The 17169-nt window shown below is 44.2% G+C and overlaps 1 protein-coding gene across 1 annotated transcript in view; it reads right to left on the bottom strand.

Moving 5' to 3' along the window:
• Map3k5 (mitogen-activated protein kinase kinase kinase 5) overlaps positions 1-17169 on the bottom strand; it is a 197370-nt gene that overhangs the window by 35549 nt on the left and 144652 nt on the right. Inside the window, exons 15-17 of the mRNA XM_021220921.2 lie at positions 7843-7976; positions 3764-3891; positions 3207-3343 (exon numbers count right to left, since the gene is read on the bottom strand). Of these exons, the coding sequence (XP_021076580.1) occupies positions 3207-3343; positions 3764-3891; positions 7843-7976 (399 nt within the window). The remainder of the gene's footprint in view (positions 1-3206; positions 3344-3763; positions 3892-7842; positions 7977-17169) is intronic.

Genomic DNA, 17169 nt, shown 5'->3' with positions numbered 1-17169 from the left:
TTTTTTTTTTTTTTTTTTGTTAGCAGAAAAACACAGGCAGTGCTCTGGCAGACACAGGGATAGAAACAGATTTTCCTGAACAGGACTTCATTTGCCAACAATCAACAAGTGGGACCTGATAAACTAAAAGCTTATTCACACCTAAGAAACAATTCAATCAGGAGGAAGCCCACGGGTTAGGAAACAATCTCTGCCAGCTATATATCCAATAGAGGGTTAATGTATAGAATATAGAAGGCAGAGGCAGGCGGATTTCTGAGTTCGAGGCCAGCCTGGTCTACAAAGTGAGTTCCAGGACAGCCAGGGCTATACAAAGAAACCCTGTTTCAAAAAAAAAAAAAAAAAAAAAAAAAAAAAAAAAAAAAAAAAAAAGAATATAGAAAGAACTCAAAAATCAGAGTCAAAGAACAACAAAGGACCAATTCATAAATGGGCTTGGGATTTGAAAAGAGTTCTCCAAAGAAGAAATAAAAATGGCTAAGAAATAGCATATATATATATATATATATATATATATATATATATATATATATATATATATATCCCTTGTCCCTAGTGATTAGGGAAATACAAACTGAAGTCACTTTCAAATTTCATCTTACCCCAGTCAGAATGGCAAAAATCAATAAAAAAATCAACAACAAATGTTGGGGGGGGGTAATGGGGAACCCCCACTCACTGTTGATGGGGCTGCAAACTGCCTTGGAGAATCCTTGAAAAGCTAAAAGTCTACCACATGACACAGCTATATGGCGCCTGAGCATGTGCCCCAAGGACTTGACCTCCTCCTGCACTGTTTAGCCATGATCGCTGCTGCTCTGTTCACAATAGCTGGGAAGCGAAACAGCCTACAAATCGGTCAAATGACACACGGATAATGAAAACGTGGTTCATATACATCATGGGGTACTCCTCGGCTGTAAGGAAAAATGGAATCATGAACTTTTCAAGTAGGTGGATTGAACTAGAAAAAATCGCGTTGAATGAGATGACCCAAACCCAGAAAGACAAATGTCCCATGTTCTTCCTCATCTGTGCTCCCTAGCTCCAAGTCTTCAGATGTGAGAACATCAAGTAGAGTAACCACGGAAACCAGAAGGTAAAAGGTACCACGGAGCATGGTGGGGGTCAATAGGGGGAAATATCTGGGTGCAGCTGACTTGTAGAGGGAAAAGCGACAGGCTTTCTCTGTGTACCCCGGGCTGTCCTGGTANTCAGGGAGGTGGAGGGAGATTAATAAAGCAGGAGAGAAGAAGGTAAGATAATGGTAAGGACGTCTGAAAAAGTCATAAGGAACCAGTTATTATCTAGCTACCAGAATTACATATAAGACATATAAAGCCTATACATCTATACACACATGCACACATACATATAACTATATATACATACTATATATATGAAATTTCCCATCTGGGCTGACAATGCTCTCCCCAAAAGCCATTTACTAGCTAACAAAAGCCCCAGCATCAGGCATGAGAAGTGCCCTTCTGAGCTATGGGTCAGAGTTGTCGAAGAGACTCCCTATACATGGCTAGTGCCACTGCCTCGGGTGCCCCCAGAGGCTGAACGGAAGTCTCTGCTGCTGAACACGCCATAGACTTTGGACACGGACATGAGGGATCCAAACTGGTTCTGACTTTAGAGCCTCCTCCATGAGGCCGAGCCTTCGTTGGTAGCAGAAGATGTCATGCAAGCTTCCAAGGAAAGGAAGTACCCAGCTATGATGCCTATGAACCAAAACCAGCACCCGCACAGTACTCCTAAGAGTGCATAGTGGTAAGCATATTTACTGGTAACCAAGAGTTAGTTCTTAATTGGACTTAAGGTTTACTCAACAAGAGGGAAATCAAACTTAGGACTAGAAACCCAGCCAATTGCAAGGGACTATAAAGTCATGCACCTTGGAGGAGAACCGCTATCTTCCATTCTACTAAACCACCATGACTCTCAACTCCATTGCAAAAACATTTATGCTTACACCCACAGAAAAGTGTAGCTCTTGCTTTTCATCAAAGCAACGTCTCCCTGCAATAGACAGACCAATAAAGAAGTCTATAATTGATCAAAATGCAGAGAAGTGACAGTATGTCACCCTGGCCCAACAATACACCTACCACAAGCTCCTTCACTCACGGGTCATGGCAGAAGAGAAGACAGAAAGACAGTGAGAAAGTTCCAGAAAGTAACAGGGAGTTTGCTGTGAGGTTTCCTCTCCTAGAAATGTCAGAAAAGCTACACCCAGGAAATCTCATCAACATGTCTGCTTAAACAAGACCCGGACAAGGATGACACCAATAGACGGAACACTAACATGGAAGTCAAAATCTCATGGGGCATCCACTCCAGACAAAGAATTACAGGCAACCAAGGAACGCTGAGCAGGAGAAATAGAGCTCTTCCCCAGGGAGGAGCCCCCAAATTGATTATCCAATCCCAAGAGGTCAGCCCTGAAATGAAGTAACACTTTACACACTGAGCAGATTGTATTTACATATTCAGGAATATATATTTCATCCATTAAAGAAATGGAGGCCATGAACTTGAAAGAAAGCAAGGAAGGGTGCAGGGGAAAGGTTAGAGAGAGAGAAGGGGAAATAGGAAGAAAATGATGTTATTATAGTTTAATTTCAAAAAGCCAAGGTTTAAAGGTTTATTAGTTTTGTTTTTTTTTTCGAGACAGGGTTTCTCTGTATAGCCCTGGCTGTCCTGGAACTCACTTTGTAGACCAGGCTGGTCTTAAACTCAGAAATCCGCCTGCCTCTGCCTCCCAAGTGCTGGGATTAAAGGCGGGCGCCACCATGCCCGGGTTTATTAGTTTTGAATTTTCATTTTTTTTTTTTTCAAGAGAAACTGATGTTTTTATTTTAGGAATTTGTATAAGGATTAATAGATCTGGCAGCTCCTCAGGAAGAGGCCATGTCCTGTTCAGTGTGGGAGTACTAAAGTCCACCCTACAGAACTCCTAGAAAACCCCACAGAATGGCAGCAAAGTCTACTGGCTTCGGTGGGTAAGGAAGCTATACTGTACGGAAGACGATGGCACGAACATAACTGTGCACAGGGGACAAGAACTGGCAGCTCTCTTACCGCTCCCATTTCCTTATTCCCCATTCACAATGAACACTCAGAACATAACATGACATTTTCAGATAAAGTAGCTACCCAGAAGGGACCGCAGGAGGCTGAGTCATGGGTCACCCTACCTTTATATCCCGGTGAACTATCTGATTGTCGTGAAGGTATTTTAATCCTTCCAGTATCTGCTTCGTATAGAAGCCAATCGTCTGCTCATTGTCCTTCAATGGGCCCCATTTTGAACGAAGGAGAGCAGAGAGACTTCCTGTAAGATAAGAGAAACAGTGGGCAAAAGTCATTCAAGCTCTCTAAAGCAAACACATGGTGTGACACTAAATTAAGCCAGAACGCACTGGCTCTTCACAGTAGGCCAGACTCTACTGGTTACCTGGGTTCAAAGAAGAACATGTATGAAAATATCCCTATTCTGAAGGTAGTCATTACCAACAGTCTAAGTGATAGGATACTCAGTTGCTAGCTTTAATCCACCTCACAGTGACTGAAACTAAACTGGTTTCAAAACGTCTGTACTGCCTGCTGAGATGCATCAAGGTCATGTCACCCATCTGACCCTTGTCTCAACACAGATAAATCAAGTCCCGGACTCTAATAAATTCCATTCAGTGTAGCTCTTCTTCAGGCCTTAGACATTCACACTTCTGAAAGTAAGACGGGCATCTCTTACCTCCTGGGACTTGCTCCATGAAGATTTTGATGAAGCCGTTCTCACTGAAGGAGCCCAGATACTGGACAATGTTTTTGTGTTTCAGATGCTTGTGCAGGGCAATTTCTTCATGCAGGGGCTGAGAGTATCTGGAAGACACGTAAAAGTCAGTACGCTAAGCATAGACATACCTTAGGGTATTAACTTAGGCCACACTAAGAAACGCCGGCTAAACTGTGCCCACAAATAAAACCAATGACCGTCTAAGGCCTTTATTTCTCATAAATTCTGTGACACTGCAGCTGCAGCAGGACCGGGGGGGGGGGGGAGGGTTGGATATTGTTCAAGCTCCTTGCATAGATCAACTCATTTCTTTTAACTAAACGTACTAGTTATGGGACACCATTTTACAGACAAGAGAAGTGATTAGTAGAATAATGACCAAAGATCATAAAGCTAGTGACAGACCTAAGACTTGGCCTAGGAGTTCAGATACTATTCACACCACTTTTTTAGCATGGCAGCCTGCTCCACTGGCTTCAGCATCATAACCACTATACCAGGGGGCAAATATTCCCAATGTCATAATCATGTTCAGCCACAACTTCCCAACGGTTCATCAACTCTTTAGTAAGAACTACAAAACCGTTCATGTTCCAATTTCTTTCCGTCCACTCATTCAAACCCCTCACCTTCTGAAGCCACAAAGTCTATCACATTATGATTTTTACCAGATCCTAAACAAACCTCTACACTGAAAGGCCAGCTGTACACCAGAGTTCAAAATCATGTGCTTAGTGTATACAACTGTAACAAAGTATCAACCTGTTTTATATTTCTGAACTAGCACAGTGTGTCTGATCATTAAAGGTCTTGTAAAGCTTATACTCTGAAGAATAGCAAGATCAGTGAGCACTTATGCAGATATTGCATAGATTGTCAAAAAATAAAATTTCAACAAATCAACTTTTAATGGTTAATTGGCTTTCATTGGTAATTCATGACAGCATCTGGTCTAAACAGACAGGAGACAGGACAGGACAGAACAGCTCAGGCTTAATGTAGTTTAAGCAAGAATGAGAAAACAACATGGTGCAAAAAGCAACAGGTTGGCTTCAGGTTATTACGTTTGCATGTATCAAAGCAGAGAGAATGTCCTTATCCCAATGGCTTAGTCTGGGTGGGCTCCTTCGGATGCTATAAAATTTTATTTATGGAAAGGTCAGACCTTATGAATAAACAGATTAGGTGTAGGTGATGTCAAACCTGAACATAAATAATTCCATTTTGGATTGATCTGTTGCAACCTAGAATGGGCAGTTCAATTCAACATTCTTCTATAATTATTATTTAATAAGCTAAATATTCTGGATTATCAGCAACTATAACTAACGAGTCAATGCTAGTCCTTCACACACACACACACACACACACACACACACACACACACACACTTTCTCTCCCTCTCTCTGTCTCTCTCTGTCTGTCTGTCTCTCTGTCTGTCTTTCTCTCTCACAATAAGGCTATAGGTATGAAAAGCTCAAATTACGCTAAGGCATATTAAACAAAAACATGATCTCTCACTCTTGCTTTAGATATACTCTGAAGGAATGTTCAGGCTTCCAATGACGAACCCAACTAAAGAGATGGGAGCTTTTTAGAAGAACAATAACGAAGAGTAAAATCAGTGTTAAATGATGGTGTTTTCCAGAAGCAGTGCAGGGTGAGTTCTAGCACAAGCACTTACTTAATGAAGATCTAAATTCACTTAATTGAGATTAACTTTTATAAGCTATATAATACTCCTCAGAGTTCTGGGAAGGGAAAAAAAAAAGGAAATTCCTCTATGTCTCAGACATAATATTATTCTTTTATTTCCACCTTTAGAACTGCTATGGGAATTAAAAGGCAGGCATTTAAGTGATCCTTTAGTCGTTTATCAGTGAAAGACAGCAAGAGCACTTTGATACGGTATGAGTTGACACAAGAACTGCTCATATACATTAGTACCAATAAGACCCTTATGTGACGAATGACTCTCAGCTGTGAAGACAAGGATACTTCTGGAGGAATGGAAGACACTTGGAGACTAGTTCATGATTGATCTTGATATATATTAGTGGCACACACTGTCTTCATTCTATAGATTTAGAAGATTAAGATCATCAACCTTATATAAGCAACTAACTCAGTTTATCACCAATCCAAGGCATCTTACCTCCTGACCTATTTTTTTTTTTTTGGGGGGGGGGGTTGGAGACAGGTTTCTCTAGGCAGCCCTGGCTGCTCCTGACCCTCTATTGAAAATCAAGTCATAAATGTCTACATGCAAGATTAAGAGACATGAGCGTCCAGATCCCATTATTTAAACCAAGGCTAGTTCAAAATTTACCATACTAATCCAGGGACCAGCTGAGCTCAGGGTAAGTCTGCCTCTCCAGAACAGAAAAGCTTACAAACACTCAGCTATTTTCACTAGTGTAAGTGCCAAGACCTAAGTGAGGATGAAGTAATAACTTTTCAGGTCAAGAAAGTGGGCTACATCAGGAAAACTGCAAGAAAACAATTTCTTTTTTTTTTTTTTTTTTTGCCTAGCTATAAAAATGGAAGAATTGGTAGCATTTGAGATACTACATATAGTTAGCTTGGAAAAAACCTACTCATCTGTAAGCCTCTTCAGGCTCAGCCATCCACTGTTAGTTATCAAGGCTAGTATTTTCCATTTTTTTTTTTTTTTTTTTTGAGAAGGGGGTCTCAATACACGGCCCCAGTTTGTTGGCCTGGTATATATGGCTGGAGTGATTGTTTCTTCAAATATTCCTGTCTCTCTCCTCTTTTGTCTCTGTTGACCCACTAAGTAAGTATGTGTATTTTATACATCTATAGGTGTTGCAAGGTCCTTAGATGTTTCTGCCTTCCACTTCTTTTAAGTGCCCCAACCCCTTTTGGAAGCTCCTCCCAACAGGCCAACCACACTCCATGTGCCACGCTAGGGAAGGTCTCAGCTATGTCCGACCTCTTGCCCTTCTTTACTTGCTTTCGCAGAACTCTACCTCGGAGCCGCACACCGTGTCTGTGTGTACTCTTTCAGTTAGAAGACTCAGCATCTTAGTTCCAACTTGCCAAATCTGCCTCTGGTTCTGATGTTGTTAATGCTCTCCAATGTTCCTGCCTCTTAGTACGCCTCATGGGATTTTTTGAAAGGTAATGTGATGTTCTGGGGAGGAGAATCATGGTGAACAGGCCTTGCCTGTGGATAGGGGCGGGCTGTGGTAAGTGGGGGTGTGAATGCTCTCTAGTCTTGTGTCCCCGTCACTGAGGCTGTGGGACACTTCTGATGTGTCTCTTTCATGTTCTTTCACCTCGTGAGAGGTCAGGCTCTCTGAGACCATGCCTTGATAAAGAGAATAAACTTGTCTGACATATTTTAAAGTGTACCCTCCTCTCCTCTCCCTGCCTCAAACACAATGGGATTTTTATCTTATATGTAGAATGAAGGTGTGGTAGAACTTTACAAAGTAAAACTCGCGCAAGTGTGGGGCTGCTCATGAGTGGGTCCCCTGGAGTTCTTAACCCTCTAAATTCCTCTGCCCTGTGCTTCCAGCAGTCCGCTAGCTGGAGTTCAGGTTCTCTAGCTCACACTCATCCCCATGGTGGTTTCTGCCCAGTGAGTTATGACTGCCTACATTCGCCTCTCTCTTTCTAGTTCAGGACCAGTCTCCTGCGTTGCCTGATAGAGCCAAAAGGGCTGCTGGCTTCTCAATGTGTTCCCTGATCTGCTTGCTGGAGGAGCAAGCCATTGTAGCTCCTTACACATCAGACTGGACCGCATGACTGTGCTTCTCCGCCTCTCTGTTATGAACCACCTTGATCCAGTAAGTCCCAGCTGCACACAGAGGGCCATCTCCCTTCCGCTCTTTGGAAGCCGTCGTTTCCCCAGCTAGAGTCTTGTGCTAGTCACTAAATGGACTGACAAACTGGAGTTGGGATTAACATGACCGAGTCTCCAGACAGTTCTGACAATTAGACGGGTATTTTCCGCCGCAGGGTTAACAAGCCAAGCACGTTAGAATAGCTTTTATTAGCAAGAGTTAGCATACCTGCTGTCTCTCTCTGGGATTTCCTTAATAGCAATTCTGACCTGGTTGCTCAGGTCCCGTCCTGCGTAGACGATCCCGTAAGTGCCCTTCCCTAACACAACCCTGTCTCCATTTTCATCGTATTCGTAGTCATACTGCAGAGGGGGAGGGGAGGAGACAGAAGATCAACGCGTTAGTTGAGAGTGACATTTAAAACAGCAGTTTTTAAAATTTGTTTGTTCTAGGCAGGGTCTTATAGCCCACGTTGACCCTGATTTTACCATCCTTCTTCCTTTCTTCTGCCTTTTTCTCTCCAAGTGCTGGGATTTCTGGTACAACCAAGCAAATACTAGGTCTTTTCACAAACATTTTCCTTTCTTTATCAATGGCATTACAAGTGAAATAATAAGATGGGCTCCTTAGGGGATCAAGAGTAAGAAATATATATATTATTATACACTTATATATTTATAATATATTATATAATTCATTATCTTTACATATGTGAGTGTGTGTGTGTGTGTGTGTGTGTGTGTGTGTGTGTGTGTGTGATGAAAGCAGAAGGAGGCTGGGCGTGGTGGAACACGCCTTTAATCCCAGCACTCAGGAGGCAGAGGCAGGAGGATTTCTGAGTTCTAGGCCAGCCTGGTCTACAAAGTGAGTTCCAGGACAGCCAGGGCTATACAGAGAAACCCTGTCACAAAAAACCAAAAAGAAAGAAAGAAAGAAAGAAAGAAAGAAAGAAAGAAAGAAAGAAAGAAAGAAAGAAAGAAAGAAAGAAAAAGGAAGACTCACTAGTGGAGGCAGAGGGGACCAGTATGTGGGAAGATGTGTGATGGGGTTATCCATAAACAAAGCAGAATGATCTAGACGAAAATTCCACAATGAAATCCACTATTTTATGCTAATTAAAATGAATAAACAAATTAGGAAAAGCCTCAAAATTATTTTTTAAAAGATTAACAACTCCTTTAAGAATAAAAAAACAGGCACTGTCAATACAAGGCAAGTAGCCTGCTCTTGTTTGATGGCGCATGTGGCAAATACCATGTAGCTTCAAAGTTTGGGTTGCTTCCAGGAAGCCTCGAAGTCCATGCCCCCCTCCTCCCCGTCCGTCCCTCGGGTCCCGATTATCACCATCCATCTAGCAGGACACCTGTCTCTTCTGCCACCTCTGGCTAGGTTTCCCTGTTTCTCAGCTCTGGGTGCTACTGAAGCACTTCACGGGCTGCCAGGACACTAAGACGAGCTCGAGGAGGAGCAAAGTTGGAGGTCTCAGTAGGTGATGGATAAATAAGGATGCTTTACCCTCAGTCTTACGAGATGAGGGGTCTGTGTGTGTGTGTGTGTGTGTGTGTGTGTGTGTATCAAGGTAAGCCGATTGATAAGGAAGAGAGAAGCACTCCCAGGAATGGCTATGGACCTGGGAGAGAAACAAGACTCAAAAGTCCCAAAGGGATCCTTAAAATAAAAGAGAGGAAATGCTTGATCTTTTATGTAAAAAAAGAAAACATTTATAGTCCTGAGCCTCCAGGGGCCAAGGATATTGGTCAGATCTGCATCACGGTGAATGGGGGACAGAGAACCCTTCATAGACGCCACCTCAGACTGGAGGTGGGCACGTCAAAAGGTGCAGAGGGCAGAGCAGATCGAGGAGACTCAAGCCTTGGACAGAAACTGCAGGATTTAATGCTCAAGCATTGACCTAATGCTCAAGCTGTGTCCCTGGAGGAAGCCAAGGATGGGTGTAGGGCGAGCCCCTGAGGACAAGCCCCGCCCCTACCCCTGCGGGTGTAGACAGGTGGACACCCTCCCCCCCCCCCCCCCCCCCCCCCCCCCCCCCGCTCCCGCCCCAGGGCAAGCCCCGCCCCTACCCCCCTCACCCCCCACCCCTGCACTGTCTACAGCTGTCTGGATTGCAGATCTAGCAACAGATTTGCCTCAGGAAATGGTCTCTGCTATTTGCTTTGAAAAAAGGAAATTATTTCTTACACCTAAAAGCCAGAGAATTTAACATTAAATGTTGATGTGTCGTGAGGATGACCATGTTCATGGATTTTTATGTTTGTTAAGAAAATGACTTTGAAATCCAACATACTGGATAGATTTAGAAATCAGGTTTTCATAGAACTTACATATGTATACTTAAAGATTTATTTATTTATTATTTTATGTCTGTGAGTACACTGTAGCTGTACAGATGGTGGTGAGCCTTCATGTGGTTGTTGGGAATTGAATTTTTAGGACCTCTGCTTGCTCCAGTCACCCCTGCTCACTCACTCCCTGGTTGCTCCGGCCCAAAATTTATTTATTATCATACATAAGTACCCTGTAGCTGACTTTAGACGCACCAGAAGAGGGCGTCAGATCTCATTATGGGCGGTTGTGAGCCATGTGGTTGCTGGGATTTGAACTCAGGACTTTCAGAAGTGCAGTCAGTGCTTTTACCCACTAAGCCATCTCCCCAGCCCCCTCATAGAACTTTTAAAAATGCGTAGAACTTTTTTTTTTTTTTTTGAGACAGAGTCTTAGCCTCGGCCTCAACTCCCCCCTCCCCCACTTTCTTGATTGTTGGGATAGAGTACAGGCATGTACCGCCATACCTGGTGAATTCTAGCAAACAAATTCAAAGAAGAAACTCTAATGACATAGAAACTGAAAAATGTGTACATAAAGATATAAGCTGAGAAAAAATTTAAAACAAGAAAGAATAAAATAGACTGTAAATATTTGGAACAACCAAATGCAGTTCCTAGAACTGCTCTAAACAGGAGATAAAAATAAATTCATACTCAGACATGATACAGGAAAATAGTAAATGACCAAATAAAACATCAAAGATAAGGAAGATCATAAAAAGGAGCATGAGGCCAGCAGGATGATAAGATGATTCAGGGAGCAGCGGTACTTAAGGTGGGAGCCCAAAGGACCTGAGTTAAGTCCCACACGGTGGAAGGAAAGAACAGACCCTGACCTCCACTCATGTGTGCTTGCATATATTCTTGGGCACACGCACTGTGCGGGCTAGTTTTATGTCAATGTGACACAAGCTGATGTCATCTGAGAGGAGGGAACTTACTTCAATTAAGAAAATGCCTCCATTAAAGTCAGGCAAGCCAGCATGGGGGAGGGTCCAGCCCATTGTGGGTGGAGCCTTCACTGCACAGGTGGTCCTGGGTTCTACAAGAAAACAGGCTAGGCAAGCTCCAGGGAGCCAAGCCAGGAAGCAGCATCCCTCCATGGCATCTGCCTTCATGTTCCAGCTCTGATTCAGTTCCTGCTCTGACTTCGCCAAATCAACCATGTCCTCCACAGTTCGTTTTGGTCGTGGTAATTCATTGCAGCAATAGTAACTCTAATGCTAAATCAAGGTTAAAAGGAAACAAGGTGGTACACTTCTCTAATCCTAAATTGGGAGGGAAACCAGGAGTTCAAGGTCATCCTCAGAAACATAAGGGATGCTACAGACATCCCGGGCTACATGAGATCCTGTCTCAAATGAATGAATAAATAATAAGAGCAAAGATAAAAAGGATAAGCACAGGCTGGTAACTACAGTCTGGGGGCCCAACAGGCCATGCTGGCCTCAGCTCCAAGTTTTGAAGCCTTCATTGAAGGCACTTGGGTCATATCTCTTGGACCCCTATCTCTTGGGACATGGTCCAAATTCTGGGAAGAAGGTATCTGTTCTCTTGATGGCAACTTTGAGCATCCACTGTGAGGTACCAGGGCTACATCAGAGACCCTTCTGATGCTAGAATGGATGCCTAGTGGAGAGATGAAGGATAGGTCTTCTAACGCAGCTCATCAGGGAATTCTGCTTGAGAGATGAGGAATGTGAGGGTGGGGGTGGGACGTGGGAGCAGCAGCAGGGAGCGACAAACAATAATGCCCAGACTGGGAACATGAAACAGGGATCTTGTAAAAGATGCAGTAAGACTACCTCAACCATACCACCCAAGGAGTGTAAGTGGCCACACCCAATTCCTGTGGTCTGGAATCTGGCAATCCTGGGGCGGTGCTGGCTAAGATCCCACCAACAAAGATCATTAACAAAGAAGCTCAACTTTGCCAATGTCCCCCTCCAAGAAACAAACCTACACACTAGACCGAGATTCACCAACATTTTATAGTATTATAGTACTTCAAAACTTAAAAGGAAAAAAAAAAAAGGGTCAAATCAGCTTCCTCATCTGATCTCCAAACTCCTTGTTACACAGTAAGAAAGACAAACGGCCCCTATTAATCTCCGCACGACCAGAGAGCTCTTTAGTGAAAATGCCAGAGTTGTGTTTAAAGTCAGATCTTCAGCATCAAGGGTTTGTATTCTTTCTCCTACCCAAGTATGGTGCTTTGAATGAAAATCGCTCAAATAGGCTCGTATACTTCCATGCTTCTTCGTCTTTAGTTGGTGAACTGTTTAGGAAGGGTCAGGAGGTGTGGCCTTGCTGGAAGAGGTATGTGACCTACCGGCTTTAAGGTTTCAAAAACCCACACCAGGCTCAGTGTCTTTCTGCCTGCTGCCTGCGCATCATGATATGAATCTCTTTCAGTTACCTCTCTAGCACCGTGCCTGTCTGCTTCCTGCCATGGTGACTGAACTAATCCTCTGGAACTGTAAGCCAGCCTCCAGTTAAAACGCTTTCTCTTACAACATTTGCCTTGGTCAAGGTGCCTCTTCATAGCAACAGAGCCGTAGCTAAGATTCCATGCTATCGGGAACCCTATCACAGAGAAGATTAAAAATGACTATTAATTGTTTTCAACACCAGTGTCATGGTGATGTCCCAGCCTATTGTCTGTACCCACCCGACACTCACCCACGTCTTCAAGCACACGCTTGATAACCCTGCCCTTGCAGACCCCAATGGTTCCTTCCCTTACTTCCTCCACCAAATTCACTGACAAACACTAAGGGGCTTCCTCTGTACAGGCTCACATTGCCAGGGCTCATCTTTGTCCTCAGTGCTAAAGCCTCCGGACAGGCCCTAGAGCCTCTACTCGTCCTGGTCCCCACCTCCCTTGTTGATGACCCTCAACTTTGCAACATCTAAACTCTAAAATGACCTTCCACGTTAAGATGGCCAACTCCATTTCTCGGCTCCCTGTTGCTTTCAGGGTCAGATGCTAAACTCCTTGGCACAGCGTGACTACCCTTCGGGCGTCCTCTACCCATTTCCTCCCATTTCTCCCCAGTCTCTTCCAGTGGGGATGACTCCCGAAGCATCTTTTCCCACGCATGAGATTCTCCCTCGTGTGGCAGGAACAAGCTCCTCAAGCAACCGTCTGTTGACTTCTCAAGAGGAGTGACATGCTTCCAAGATGTCCTGCTCTCCCTTGGTTACTATTATCAGTGTTTTACTAGGGACTGAACCCAAGGCGTGGTGCAGACCAGCGCGCACTCCACCGAGGAGCTACAGTGGGAGCCCGCTGCTCACACTTCCCACAGACCGGGTCTTGTTTGTATCACCATCCCTTATCTTAGCCTGGTAAGTTTGCTTGATAAGTTAGAATACAAAGTTTCAAAAGCAGGTAACAAATCCTTTGGACTCAGTATCGGGGAGGCAGAGGCAGGAGGGTCAGAAGTTAAAAATCTGCCTTTCGTATAATTTGAGGCCAGCTTGGGCTGTAAGATCCTATCTAGGGGAGACAAAGATTCAGCATCAGTTTAGTTTTGGTTGAAAATATGTTTGCCACAGAATACTGATTTAGCCCAGTGAAGAGCACATATGCTGATAGGTTTAGTCGGCTTTCAGTGTCCCTCAGGGATCTAAGCATCCCAGGACCAGTCTTGTCAAATTATGTGTCTGATGTAGAAGTTGACTCCTACCGGAAAATGGCAGTCACAAACAAAACTTAGAAGATCTTGTAATAAAAACAGAATGATTCAAATAAAAACCCTTTCAGTGGCAGTCACCACTTTGATGGTTTATCACTTACTTTTCTATTACAAAATAAAGATATAAATTAGAGAGGTAATTGGAGAGGGAGCTGACACAGGAAGCTGGATGTTACGTAAGGAGAGGGAATCAGCTATGCGGTGGGCAGAGAACTGAGAGGAGAATGGGGCTGAGTTACCTAGGAGGGCAAGGAGGTGTCAGTTTGCTTGATGGCAGCATTGGGCATCCACTCTAAGTGCTTAGAGTACTCACATATTAGAGTATTATATAGTAGACAGCCCTCCTATGCTAGGTGCTTAATCTAAGGATGAAGGATGTCCTGTCCAGGGAAGTCTGCCTGAGAGACAGGCATGTGAATGTGGGAACCTGAGACAAACAATAGGGATAGTGCAAGCAATTTGTTAAACAACAAACACGGGAGGAAAAAAAAAAGTGGGTGGAGAAATAAGGGAGGTCGTTTAAAGGTACCACGCCGCTTATGAATCTTGTGTTCTATTTCTATGGCAATAGGTTAGCAAGTCAGGTTGTTGCTAAGGGAGACAGCAGTTGCATTTCAAAGCAATAACTGGAATACACGTAGAATCATTCCTTTTGTTGTCTGTCCAGAAAATATAAACTGGGCCTGGGAAGAGAGCTGGCACGGAGGACAGGAGTGACGGGGGCAAATAACAGATCTCCGATCTCCCAAACAGATCCCAATTCTCCCACAACAGATCCCCAATTCTTCCAAACAGATCCGGGTTCTCCCACAACAGATCCCAGTCCTTGCTTTGGCAAGGGACCCACTGTGAAAGAACCCCCTTTTAAAGTCTAGACAATTTCCCCTGGGACTAAATCACATCATGTAAGCAGTCACCTCGTGGACCTAAAAGGCTGTGTCATTAGTTGTTGACTTAGACTGTCTCCTTAATAAATGTGAAAATATAGTAATAACCATCAATACCTTTAACAGAGTATCAAGTCCAGTAGGTACAAACATAAGCAAGGAAACTCAGAGTCTCCCATGTGTCAGGCAAGTGTTCTACCCATGAGCTACACTCTCAACTCAAGAAGCCATTTTTCAAGAAACTTCCTTATCCCCCCTACCCCCATCCCATGTGAAACTGCATATCCCTGACACTCTGTAGCCCACCCCTCCAGTTTTGCTTCATTTGCCCTTAACACTGAGCACTATCATACTATATATTTTATTTGTGTTATTGTCTGTTTCTTCCCGAAACACCGGCTTGATGACAGCTAGGATCAACTTCTATTTCAGGTTCTCCTGGATCTAGAGAATTGACTGTATAGCAGGCAATTGATATTTTCTGAATGGATTAGCTGGAATCCACTTAGTCCTGACAGTGTAGATGAAGATGATTTTCGACTGAAACTATCAAAGCAAAGAGCAGCCCTCGGGTATGGGGGCGGGGGAGGCTTTTGTTGACAAAACAGCTGCTGCAGCTTCCTCCCAAAGGGAGCATTAAGTATTCCAATGTAGACAAGTTGCCTATACAAGACTGTCAAAACGGTCAGCGCTTTTCACTGGTTTGTCACTATGTCACCATTCTCTGTCCCTTGAAGCCCTAACCCTCCTTCTAGTGGGTTGGCCTGCTGCTGCTGGTGTTCAAATGCTAATACTGATTCCTTAAGACCTGGTTGCCCCAGAGACAAGAAAGTCTGCACATAGACCTAAATGAGGCTATGTGACCTTGCCCCCAAGTTATTTCTAAATGTTAAATAAAGATGCTGACAGGTAACAGCTGGGGAGAAGAGACATAGGCAGGGTTTAGGATTCCAAGGCTGGAGGTCAGAGGAGAACCACAAAGGGGGGGGGGGGGAAGAAGGTGAAGGAGGAAAGAGAGAGAGAGAGAGAGAGAGAGAGAGACAGACAGACAGACAGACAGACAGACAGACAGACAGACAGGAGAGACAGAGAGAGACCGACCATGGGTTAGTAGTCAAGAGAACATGGCCCTGAGGATTGGCCAATTGGAGTTAAAAGCAGCTCAGATAAAACACAGTAAGTAATAATCTCAGGATCATCGCCTCACAGGCGTCTGAGGGAAAGGAAAGTGTCCTTTCTATGGAGCTTGTCACCACTCTGCCACCCACAAGGGGCCATCTTTCTCTTCCTGTTCACTGGGAACCATGTAGAGACAAGTTCACAGAGCGTGCTGCAGTGATGCCTCAGGAGTGGAAAGGTAAAAAAAAAAACAAAAAACCCGGCACTGAAGCAGAGGACCTGAGAAGCAGGAGAGGCTATGGTCACCTGGTCTGACAGCTACAATACCTGTCAGGTCCTGCCGCTGAGAAGCAGAGCACCCAGGAGGGACATGGCGCTGCTGGACCACAGGGCAGAAAGGGAAGGTATATAAGAGTGAGACAGTAGGGACAATGGGCTCAACCGCCTCACTGTGGCTTGAATACGAAATTACCCCCCCCCCCACGGGCTTGTACATTTGATCACTTGGTCCCTAATTCATATCGCTGTTCTTGCAAGATTGTGGGACCTTTAGTAACTCAGCTGGAGGAAGCATGTCACTGCTCCTGCCTGGAGGGTTAATAGCCCATCATCACTTCCCACCTACTCTCTGCCTCTTGTTCCCACCGCCATGTCTTCCTCGCCCTGACTGGACTGCATCCCCCTATAATTGTATGCCCAAACAAGCCCTCCTTCCTGTAAGCGTCTTGTCACCTCTTTGAGCACAACAACAGAAAACACAATGAATGCACTCCTTCTACAAAGAGCCACAGCAGGAGACAACTAGTGCACTCCTTTAAGGAGCTGTAGAAGTGTATAATCTGGCCAGCCCCATGATTAAACATGAACTGGAGGTCTCTGAGGATGGCTAGAGGCAAGGCAGAAAGGCAAGGGTGAGCAGCCCCTCTGGGCTTCACTCCACTCTGGGGTTGGAGCTAATACTCTGCAGGACCGTGCTAGAGGCAGGAAGTCCAGTAGGGACCACAGGCAGTGAGTTCTCAAACCTTAATGGCTAGCAAGACTCAAATTCCTGAGCCAATACACTAAATTACTAAGAATATGGGCTCATAACTCTTCCATAAAAGAACACAGCCTTGAGTCAAAACACATGGCCCTGAATCAAAAGGGAATGTTGCTGTATTAAGACAGGAAGGCCCCCTGAGACATGGTGCAGTGCTATCTTTGAAACAGCCCTGGAAAGTTCATAGGAATCTGGAAAAAAATTATCTTAAAACTCAAAGCAGAGGAAAGACAACCAAGATCTTCTTGTTCAATTCTAAGGGATGAAATTATCTTAGACAAGCAGGTGAATGAAACTAAAGCCGATTACTGACAAAATTAGAACCGTAATCCAGGGCTCTCGTCTCCAGTTCAGAGATCACACAGGGTTAGATCTGACTCTGAATAGGATAGGCCTGGTCATGAGTCAAAGAAGGCTGTGCCCATCAATATTGTACACCACTCAGTGTTAAAATCAGAAAGATT

The sequence above is a fragment of the Mus pahari genome, chromosome 21 (assembly GCF_900095145.1).
Source record: "Mus pahari chromosome 21, PAHARI_EIJ_v1.1, whole genome shotgun sequence".
NCBI classification, from domain to species: Eukaryota; Metazoa; Chordata; class Mammalia; order Rodentia; family Muridae; genus Mus; species Mus pahari.
This window is presented reverse-complemented; position numbering and strand designations above follow the sequence as displayed.